Source organism: Chironomus tepperi, unplaced genomic scaffold (assembly GCF_022539635.2).
Source record: "Chironomus tepperi strain 1889 unplaced genomic scaffold, CSIRO-AGI_Ctep_v1 contig_137, whole genome shotgun sequence".
Taxonomy (NCBI): Eukaryota; Metazoa; Arthropoda; class Insecta; order Diptera; family Chironomidae; genus Chironomus; species Chironomus tepperi.
The window spans coordinates 1,301,400-1,313,778 of record NW_027226259.1 but is presented as its reverse complement, the minus strand read 5'-3'; the positions used below and the strand labels follow the sequence as shown (position 1 = coordinate 1,313,778).

General features: G+C 31.8%; 1 protein-coding gene across 1 annotated transcript in view; it reads right to left on the bottom strand.

Annotated features, from left to right (window-relative positions):
• The window catches only part of LOC139087737 (matrix metalloproteinase-2-like), a 34,753-nt gene that overhangs the window by 3,203 nt on the left and 19,171 nt on the right, over positions 1-12,379 (bottom strand). Inside the window, exons 3-6 of the mRNA XM_070636640.1 lie at positions 12,079-12,365; positions 7,386-7,532; positions 296-1,080; positions 27-170 (exon numbers count right to left, since the gene is read on the bottom strand). Of these exons, the coding sequence (XP_070492741.1) occupies positions 27-170; positions 296-1,080; positions 7,386-7,532; positions 12,079-12,365 (1,363 nt within the window). The remainder of the gene's footprint in view (positions 1-26; positions 171-295; positions 1,081-7,385; positions 7,533-12,078; positions 12,366-12,379) is intronic.

Sequence of the window (12,379 nt, the reverse complement as noted above, 5' to 3'; positions counted from 1 at the left end):
ATTGTATGAAAACAATGGATACTTACCGCTATAAAAGTATGTTCGGTTATTGTGACCCCAAACAAGTGCTGCATCAATCTTTTTAAGGTTTTCAGGCAAGCCTAATGCTGATAATGGTTTTGGAAAGCCTGGCAACAACGTCGTTGTTCCAAAGGCGTAAACTTCTTGTCCTGAAAATAATTACAATGTATTTCAAAAATTCAGCTAATAATATTTTGTATAGACATGTCATGCAGTTGACAAATCAATTGGAAATATTGGAATTAAATTAATTAAGTGAAATTGGCTGACTCACCAACAAAGAAAACAATTTGTCCTCTCTTATTCTCATAGACTGTATCTACATGCGTCATATCATGTGGCAAGTCTTTCCACATCTTAGTAATCTCATATGGATATCCACTTAGAAGACCGTCATTGCCAATTCTCCACAGGTACCGTCCTTTGAAGATAAATATATCTCCTCTGATTAGTGTAACGGCATCATATGATGTATTGCATGTATCTGGCTTTTTGTGATGATGATTATGGTGATGATGGGTTGTTCTCCTTGTTGTTGTTGTTGTAGTTGCTGTAGTTACTGGATAATAACGTGGATTATTTGGATTGCGTGTTGGAATCTCATATGATGGTCTTCTTGGTGGTTCAGTTCTTCTATCAGGATAGTATCGACGTGTTGTAGTTGTTGTAGTACGAGGGGTTGTTCTGGGTGTTGGAGTTGTATAATAATGTCTTCGTCCAGGATTTGGTCCCCATTGCTTTCCATCGCGTGCTCCATATAATTGTTGTATTGCTATTGTATCATCCTCCGGAAGATCTCCATCTCCACGATATCCATGATACCACGGATACATTACAGCTCCCTTCACAGACGAATGACCGAGTCCCAAACTGTGACCAAATTCATGAATCGCAACATTCTTCAAACTCGTTCCATGAGAGTCAATGGTCCGATCATCTAGATGCCAATCTTCTTCTTCATCAAAGTGAGCATCACCGCCACGCTGACTGCCTGGGTAGAACGCATGTGCCAAGACATTTCCTGGCCCATCAAAATTATAGCCATCGCCATGATGTCCCCTTTTTTATACATATATTTACATTTTATTACATTATTGTTTGTTGTTGGTATACATTTTATGATGATAATGATTATGTTCAATGTTGACGACAGAATAATATTGTAGATGATGTAGAAATGGAATGAGAAAAGAAATTATGGATTTAAATTATTTTTAATAAATATGGTTTAGGTTTAGAGAATTTTTAGTCAATATCCAACAGAAATTCATCCTCGACTTCTAAGAGTGGAAGAAAGCCACAGGAAATTTCGATGGATTCTCAGCATGTAATCTCATCATAATGGTTTTCTGTTCGCACTGTGGATGAAAATACTCATTCATTAATGTCATTCAAAAAGTCATTGACGTTGTACGATAAATTCTAAACTCATTGTGCATAATTTGATGATTATATAAAGTTTGTAGATTTTCTCGAGAGTAATGCAGATTTTTAATTGACGGCAATTCATCCCCACTAGTCACATAATAATGAATTATTAAAATGTAGTACAGTCGGTTGATTCATTCATTAATATTAATTAATTTACAATATTTTCCATATTGAATCACGAGATCATTACACGGCTTTTCCAATTAATAAGGTCTAGTCGATGGAAATTACCGAGTTTTTGATAATGTGATTGAGTTGGCATTAAAGGATGTGATGAAACAGGTGAGAAAACATTAAAATTGATTGAATTTGAGGAATAATTAGAATCTAGCTAAGGCTAGCCTGCATATCCTGGACATTAGATGCCCAGTCCTGTAGTTTTCAGGTGTATCTCATCAGTCTACAGGTCTGTAGTTTGGATGAACTCCAGTAATAAGCAATGATTATGATTATTGTGTCTGTAATATATGCCAAATCACTTAAAAGCTTCAATATAAAACCAAATCATTTTACACAGTATCCAAATATCCAACTAATTAAGTTTTATTGCTCATCAAATTTCTGAAAATTGTTATTGTTGCAAATGAAGTAAATTAATGTCGAAAAATGGAGCCTGAATAAATCTCAATTAAACGACAACCACGCAAGTTTGCAAACTGACAATAACTCTTAATTTATTCATATTATTTCCATTACTTCCATTCATAAGAAAAATTGAGATCAAATGAGAATTTTCTAATAAAAAAGTATCAAACTATTCAAGATGAATATTCCCTGGTCATTACTTTTTCTAAGAAATAATTTTCTCAATTACATGAGCAGCTTTCAATGATGACTAAAAAGTATTTGGGTTTTATATCCGTTACCATAGATTCTAATGGGATTTTTTATGGATGCTTAATGACTTTACATTGTTCACAACTCTTACAGTCTCAAATTTTGTAGCAGAAAATTTTACATTGTGTATCATTGTGGGAAATGTAACAGATGAATAAAATGTTAAGTGACAATTTGCTGAAATATTTAAGGAAAGGAATTGCACTTAATACTAACAATCTGAAATGATTCTTTATTGCACTTGTGCTGCTTGAATTTTAAACAATTTTCAGGATTTCCGATGAGATTCGAGAGCTTCCGAATGCAATCAAGTTAATTCCGCTAGAGACATTCCTTAAACAATTTGTCATAACATGTAATGCCACAAAAATTTCTCTTCAGCTACACAATACAATAAATAAGCTCTATTAACTCCCATTATTCATCATACAAAAATGTCTGCAATAAATCCAGTTCTGCAAAAGCCATTGAATTTTGTAACAGAATTGAATTACATTCACAAAGACCTCCTTTCTCTCATTGTTTTACTTTTAATTAACTTCCGTAAGTTAATTCAATACTATTATTATTATTATTCAGGTTTTCAGTATTTCCTCAACAAGTAAGGTGCAAATCCATTGTCTCATTTTAATTATTGTGTAAACAATGATGCTGAATAATACAGAAGCAATTAACAGCTCAACATTCAAAGATTGATTCCCAACAAATCATAGCTTATTGCTATCTTAATCACCTGTAAATCCCCAACCAAAATATCTTCTTAGCTGCATTCTTCGAATACTTCCGAAAATTCGCCGAATTACCTTTCATATCTGTCAGAATCTTTACAAACACGTGAATATTCATTATGGCTGATTCATCATTCCATCTTCTCTTACGTTTCATAAAGACGTTGCCTTTTTTCAATGTGTGCGACTGTTTCTCTCTTTTTGTCAATTCATTTAATTAGTAATTCGACGATAATTTAATTCCAATTAGCTGTTTGTTTTCACAGAAAAATATAAAAGTTTATGCATCACTGTCGGGAACTAATAATTGTCAAGTTGCGTATTTATTGGAATTTTTGCAAGTTTTTTCACTATCATAAATTATTAGTCATTTTTAAAGCGTATTTTGAGTGTATTTCTATCAAATTTTTGACATCATTTTTTATCAAGCACAATGCTGATAATGACTTGGATAACAATTGTCGTTCACCTTACTTTCTTCTTCGATTCTTATTCCGACGTAAATAACTAGGTGAATCGTGAATGATTCAAAAACATTGCGTAGTTTAGATTTCAAAGGAATTGATTTATTTTGGGAAATAAAGCTTGTAAAATTGAACGTAGAATGTCTTATTATAGAATACATCGAATTATACACTAGTAGTATAGTTGAAAATTTATTTTTAATTCCAACACGACAGACCAGTGGTGGTCAACCTTTTGTTTTTCGCGACATGCTTTGCTGGTTAGCCTCGATTGAAAATTCACACGGCTTATGGCTCTTGGCATTTTCAATGGCACAATATTGTGATGCAGAACACAGGTTGTCGACCACTGAGACCGACTATAAAATTAGATTAGCTTGACGTTACGTCTATCAATAATTTAAAGTCCATATTGATCTAATCCTGGTGGTCTGCAGAAAAATCAACAACAAAATGACTTGATATCGTAAAATATCAATATGCTAATTTCTCACCTGACTAATGACTAAATATAGCAAAAAGTAGTTAAAAGAATCACTTATGCTGATATTCAGGCTATAAAAAATTTGTGATCGAATTCATTTATGTCAAATAAATTTCTTTTATTATATTTTGAAACTTCTAATTACGGAATCGAGACTATAAATTTAATTTGAGATATCCTGATCTCCTCAGTTATTCAAGGTTATGTGTTTTATAGTTCTGAGATAGCATAGCTCAGTATAATCCACATCAGTATCTTTTGACACCTCGATAATTATATTACACGGCAGTTCTGCTTATTTACATTTAAAAAATTCCAAGTCACATTAACAGATTCCTCGACACTCCTAAAACTTGTGAATTAACTTACTTCTTAAGGCGCTCTTAGTAATTACACATGCCACACCAGGTGACAAAAAATTGAGCAAACAAAAGGCAGTCGCAAATTCAGTTTCTATAACAAAACACAACCTTTTCGACCTTGAACTTAATATTTCCTTACTTCTGAATAAATTCCATAAGCTGAATTACCAAAATCATTTGTTTTGTTCTCTAAAACAATCATATTTAATGCTATTAACTTTTCATATTTTTTAATTCGTTCAAAGTAATTAATTTATATTTTTTGCCAAGTTATTTAAATAGAATTAGCTTCAACTCGTCGTCTACATCTTATTTAATCGATTCCGAGAGAGAAGAAGAAGGAAATGAAAAGAAAAGACCATGTTCTGCTAAGCAACGACAAACAGACCAAGCGTGTCTTTTGTTTATCGATCATTTTTTTGTTAGTTCCAATGTAGACAGTTGTCTTTTATGTTTTTTTTTTTGCTTCCTTCTGTTCATCTTTAACTAATTTTGTAGAAATCGTTTTCTTGATAAAAGTATTAGCCCGAACTACACACATGAAGAATGCTCCGCAACAGAGCTTCCATGGCCCCACTTACCTTTTCTTATATAAGGCACATATGAGCTATATAGGTTCCTATGGCAGACATATGCATGTCAATCAAAGACAGCTTCCATTTGGTGCTAATAAAGGAGATTTGTGTCGCTCGGACTAGAAATGATTTTTTTGGTCGGATGAGTCAGTTGGGGATATTCCTTCGAAAATCATTGACATCGTAATTACAAAAATAACCGAATGTGATAAGTACATGTGTGATGAATTTATTTTGAGTCATTGGCATTGCCTAACTGAAATTTACGACTTTAATGAAATGATTTAATGTTAAATCCTACTGCATCCAATAAAATATTCATGAACATCTGGATCATAAAAATTCTCACAAAATTCAAGATCAAGTATCTATTAAATTTATTAAGCTATTCTCCTAAAAAAATGATCTGAATAGAGCAATAACAATCCAAAATGGACAAAAAGTCGCAATAAGTTCTATCTGTGAAAAATTCAAATCAGTCTCTTTTTTGTTGACACCTTTTTTGTTTGTGTCCATAATTAAGTAAGATAAAAGTTTCACAAATCTTTTCTCATGTAAATCCATATTACGGCATGGATTTTATTCGCATTAAGTTTTTAGTCATCATTCGAAAAAATTTTGATGTTCGTGATTCATTAATGAATGAGAAAACAAAATATCGAGTTTGAAGAGATCGCGGATTGGAATTTCGTGAAAATAATGTGACGTCATGAGTCATGGCGATGTGTGAATTTGAATATTTTTAGAGTCCAAAACAGCGGAGATAAACACAAGATGAAATATGGGATTTAAATTCACCGGCAAATATCATAAATACTCGAATGGAATTAGCATTAAAAATAGTATTAATAGATTAATTAGAGGTTGATGACTCGATTGAACTTAGTTTATGGAAAAGCAATAAAAATTTTAGTTTATAAACACGGAAGGGAATTTCTGGAACATCTCGTATTTATGCCTTTCAGTCATAAATATAATATTACTATGCGTCTCTATAATTCAGTGATGGACAACCTTTTTGTTGCGGTACACAACGATTTTTAGGTAAGCCATAGACTGTATACTGACTCGGTCAAGGCTTACAACCTAGTTGTGCCGCGAATAATAAAAGGTTACGCACAACTGCTCTAATTTCACATAATTATGCAAATTAAGAATTGCGACTTGATAGTTTTGAACTTTTGAGCTCGTAAATAATGACTCTATTTGTGAAAATCAAGTTAGTTCTAATAGATGTGTAGAAATCTAATAGACTAGCTTCATATTAGTCAAAAACAAAATTAAAATCGCGTGCAAAATTTATATAGCTTTATACCAAAATGAGGTTAGAGGATGCCATAAAATAGATAAATTTATGGAACTAACATAAAATCATCGAATGATACAAAAAAACATGAATTTTAATCGATAGTTTGACTAGCAATATTAATTAACATTCACATTGAAATAAATACAAAGCATTCAGATGAGCATAATTAATAAAAGTCAGCATGATTCCAAGATCGGCTATAAAATACACAAAATTAATAGCACTTATGTCATGTTCCGCAAAATAATCTTCTATAAATTTATGACAATTCACAGACTCCGCGAGGTTCTGAGAATAATTGCAATTTAGAAGAACTTTTGTTATGCAATCATGAAAAAATGTCGTTTTGTGCTTCTTCCTATCCCAAAATCATTTCATCTGATCTTTTTTTTAAAAAAAATTTCAATATTTCTTCTTCATAATGCTTATGTGCTCATGTACAGATGTGGGTCAGTTCTTTTAGCATCGAAATTTTAATCTTCTATGTATTTTTATTTATTCATTCCTCGACTTTTTGACTCATTTATGCTTCGACTTTGTATTAATGCTTCTCATTTTCAATTCATTATTTCGACCCTTTCAAGTGTGGGAATCAATGTAACATGAAGGAATGAATGAATGAATGAGGTGGAAGAAAAATATTTCAGAGTCTTCCGCGCAAAAAAAGGCTTAAATTACTGAACATTGATTGGAATTATTTCTGTTGTATGGCTTCTTATTTCATTATTCCCTCATTTTTTGGGTGAATGACGCAAATATTTTTTCGGTTAAAAATACAAAAGAGCAAAAATTGAGCTTCAATCCCTATAAATATGCACCACCATGACCAAACTGTAATTTATACTTTGCGTCACACAAATTGCCTCAATTTAATTTCATTAAAAATACTTGAAAGAGTTGAAGATGTCTGTTGGATGTGGGAGTTATTACGGAGCGCATTATTCTGTCGAATCAGCTTGATGGGCTCTTTACAGAACGACTTAAGTCTATATTTAGCAGCTAATTGAAGGCTACGGGTAGTTTGTAGATTATGTATTGCTCCCGTTGCCAATTTTTAGTTGTTCAGGCTCTTTTGATGCATCTTGATGCTGTCTTTATTTGAATTCCCAAAAAAAAACATCGAGACATGCCCGACAAACTGATTCTACATAAAAAATCAGAAAAAATTACTCACTTGGCAAACATAATTTGTATATCAGCATTAGGATCGTTGACTTCACGAAAATTTAAATTTGAACTCTTTGACCAGACGGCTAAAGCTTCATGAAAGATTCGTCGCACTGTTCCAGGTTCTATATCAGTCATGGTTTGATTCACTAAGCTATAAAAAGACATGAAAAAAACGGAATTAAAATCGAGTGAATTTGAATTGGAGATCAAATAATTTGCTTTGTTAGTTGTTTCGTTGCTTCTCATCCAGCACCGAAAATGAGTTAATTTTGTTATTATGTATTAAATAGCACTGCACATGTTATGATAAACTCTTTACTCGGAATTCCACAATAGCTATATTCATACTCAATTCCCACAGAAAATTAATCCAATAAATCTCACACATAGCAAAATGCATTCACAGAAGCTGCTTGCGGGCATCATCTCCGTTTTCTCTTCAATTCGCCTTGATGAGCATTTATCAATTGTTCGCTCACTCAAAAGGTTGTGATGGTTTTTTTCATTTTCATTGTATCAAAATATTATTATTTTGTTTTTTATGTTGCATGACATTTTTGGAGCGCACTTTCAATGAAGCACATGCGATGCCGGCGCTACATGAAAGTGTGCAATTTTCGACGATGAACGATTCATTCCATCAATTAAATGGAATTATATATGCAATATTTTAATATGATTGTAAGTTGTCTTCATGAAGAATGAACTTAATGTGCACATCACACCAAATTGAGTGAGTAAACAAAGAGATAATAATGATGAGGCCTTGATGTCTCTGGGATGGGCTTATTTCACACAAATTTTTATTATTCTTGGAATTTTTTATTAAGCACTTGAATTATTTGTTATGTTAATGGAGGCATTAATTTAGATCACATTTAGTTTAGTCACACTGTGCGCACTGTTAATTGCTGTTCCCTGGAAAAATTTCATTATTGACAGCTATTGAGAGACAAAATACTCAAAATCTGCCAATAAATCTAATGAAATTCTTCCAAGGGACCCTAAATGCTGTTTAATGTTATAATTATGTTTATGTCTATTTATTTTCACATTATGTGTTACATTAGCTATGCATGTCATGATATTTAATATTCACAATTCATGATGGATGCATATGCAGTCGCTTATTGAGCTATATATATAAATGCAATCTCCCCACACACATAGCTGTGTCTGCATGAGCATTCATAAATTTGGATGAAATTTCATTAGTCGAATATCATTTTTTTATTTTATGTTTTGTTATATAAACAATGCGTATTCTGGTTGTGCATGTTTGTAATTTATAACACATATTTTAAATGGAGATGGAAATGAGACAAATTAGTTTAAGAATTATTAAATGAATTTATGATGTGAATATTTTTAAGGATTCAACGATTATAAAGTTAAAGCTTCTGGATAAAATTATGAAAATATGAGTAGACTAACTTTTAATTGAGTTGGGATTGAAAGGTTGAATAACAAAAAATTTCAAACAAATTGAGCTCACGAAACACAAACTTGTTAATTGTTTGAAAAATTACACTTAATAATTCTCAAATTTCACTAACAGCATAAAACTTTTAGTCACACAAAAAATTCATTAATTATTTTTAGCTTACAGCGCACAAAAATTTAATTTCATAAACTTTATCAACATGAAATTTTAGCAAATTAGTTCTCTGACCCCATTAATATAATAGTCACATGTTAGTAATCTCAAAAAAGTTGTTTTTGTTTTAATTTTTGCCATTCTCCTAATCGTTCATGCTGTTGACATTTGATTGTAATTTTCTACACAAATAATTCTTACCATATGACTCTATGTTGTGAATGAGATAGCTGGAGGACTTTAATCGAGGCAAGTCAATTGTAGGGTGTGTGGAGAATTTAATTTTTGATAATCTTTCACATGAAAAATGACTCACATATTCCGAAAATTATATTATATCTCTAAACCAGCTGACAAAAAATTGTTTTTAGATCCATAAAATGAACACTCAAAACAAAAATTTTTAGAGTGTTCACAGAAGACTCATTGAGCATCATGATCAATTATTCTTTTATTACAATGTCTGTCGTATCTTAAAAGGTCCATAACATCGACATTAATTTAAACAATTTGTAATGATCAAATGCTCATAAATAAACAAAGCGAGTGAATGAACAAATAAATAAATTTTAATATCAAATTGGAATAAGAAGTGCATCCACGACTTTCATTGCTTGCATTTTATGAATTCAACTCCAAAAGGTCATGTCGTCAATAAGGAAGGACCTCAAATTTAATTATTCCTTAAACCCTTATAAAGTCATCCAGGAATCAAAAAACTAAGTCATCAGCTCCATAAACAACAGTCGCTATCGATATGACAGCCATAATAAAAATCCATCATAATCATCTTCAGTTCCTCAATAAATTTTCATTTTAAAGATTCAAAGCCATCAAAAAATCTCGTAGAAATTGATATCACACTGAGTTTTCCCATTTTGTAGAAATGTTTATGAAAACAAGTCACTTTTAAATGAGTATAGAAATCTCTTTGATTCCCTTCCTCATTCCAACTTTGATGAATGAATGATTTTCTTTTTCTTTTAAAAAAACATTCAAAAATGTTATCAAGTAGGATGAAAAGTTTGAAAATTATTGGAAGGTATTGTTGAGAGCGCATTTTTTATTTTATATGATTTGTTAAGGCACAGGGACTTGAAGCTATATTTTTTGATTGTCAGATGTATATACCTATCATTGACATCATATGGACATCACATGGAACTGACTCTTTTAGCAACTCAACCAAAATGTCCTTTACAAAACAACATCTTCTAACAAAAGCTCTAAAAAATTGGACTTTACACCCTGACCTGACGTACATTTGGCATACAATTTATAAAATAAGTGAGCACAAAAAAAAACTAAAAATAAGAGGAGTAAAGTAGACAGCAAAGAGTAATTTACGAGAGCAAACGGATGTTAATTTGTCAGAAAAAAGTCGTAAAATTTTTTCATCTTCGCGCTCCTCTTTTTTTGTGTATAATCATCGATCAGATGTTTGAATGAATATTTCGCTACTTCTCATGTTTTGTTTATTTGTCTGGCAATATCTTTTCCAAGTGAAGCTGTTAAGTGTTATAGCGCCGGTTGCTGTTTCAGGTCATTAGCATAATTTTTTATACTCTTTAATATTATTGCAAGTGCTGCTATGAAATATTTATTTCTATAATTTATACTCTACACTCTGTAATGTAATCTCGTCACCTGATACTCTCGGATAGTTGGTGATCATGTAGTTTATGGTAGCAAGATTGTTGTTGAAAGTTGAGACGACTGTTTTGCTGTATTTCCGGATGAATTGAATATAGGATCTTATTATGGAATTATTTTTGAGTCACAAGCATCTAGTCACTTTTGAAAAGAGAGGAGATGAGTCAGTAAAAGAGAATAATCAGTGTAAGGGGGTCATGGATGCAATTTTATTGATTTTTACGATAGTGTCTAAGCCTCGATGGGCAGAGACTGTTGATAGAGACAACATTGTACTTAATGGTAATTATCAAATGGGAGTCAGTCATTCAGACGCCATTTAAGCAATATCATAGATTAGAATCAATCTATATGACCACCAAAGTAAGTAAATGCTTAAAAGCACATTTGAAAATATTTCGAAAATCTCAATTTCAGCACTAAATACCTCGATTGCATTGAATATAAAATGAAGAATTAACAGTCATTAAAATCAATTAAATTAGTGCAACAATTCCCACTTGTTAAATGCAGTCAATTTGTGAACGACATGTGTCAAATTAAATTACATCAGGTTTAACTGTTGAAGGCACTTAAACTGCAAGGTGATCCAATTATTCAGTGCAAAATTCTAACAAGAATCTCATTAAGAAACTGTAACTGAGAATGTAAGGTATGAAGTGAGTGGGCTAACTGAGGGAAGACCTTAAATTAAGGTTAGCTCATTTCCATTTCGACTGTCCCAAATAAATCTACAGAAATGTTTACAAACATTTGTAAAAATCATTTCAATTTGTATATATTTGCTTTAGATTCTACAAATATTCATCTTATCTCGATCGTTCATTGTATACACTACAAACATCGTAAATTGTAGAAAAAAGAATGGAATTTCAAAATTGTAGTGAATGAATGAAAAAATACACAGAAAGACATTTATTTCTGTTTAATGCTGATAATAATGCGCGACATTGTCGGGAGCGGTTACACAATTTCTTTTTATCAATAATGTAGTAAACACAGTTCTTACTATGCAGTTCTTTATGTGATAAAATAATATGTGCATTCATGTATTGAAAGAGTTGTAGCTTAAGTATCGATTAGCTGTTTGTTAAAGGATGTTGATAATTCTCATAATTCACATTTGACTGCGTCTTAGTCATTAATTTCCAACGAGCATTTTTCAATATTTTCTCTTACAAATTTCCTATTGTTCTATGAATAATCAAGTAAGTCGGTTAGTGGAAAAATTAATTATGCTCTGTTGCTATGAATACATAAACAATATGCATTTATCTTGGACTTTGAAGTCATGAATAAATAACAAAGGAGGAAGTGCAGTTTGTGCTACCACATAGCACAAATGGACTTGATAATCGCATGTCAGGAAATGTGAATGATTAAAAGAATGGCAAAAATAAAATATAGAACGCGAAAAAAGGAAGTGAAAAAAAATTTTTATTTTTACCTCCATGTCAGATTCAGGTTGGACCATTTCAAGCCTTCATGAATAACATAGCGTTTGAATCGAAGCCTCCGATTCCTCGCTAGAAAGTCATTAGCTCCTAAATCAGGCACTCCACATCTTGGTGATTTCAGCAAATCTCTTGTATCATCATCTATTGTACCCGTCTCAGGGATTCCAGCATACCGCTGTAATTCTCTTATTGCACTTCTTAATTGCTCTTCTGTGCGTAAATTTCCAGTCTCTAAATTTGATTTCGGTAGATATCCGAACTCCATTAAATAATTTTGCTGATTTTTTTAAA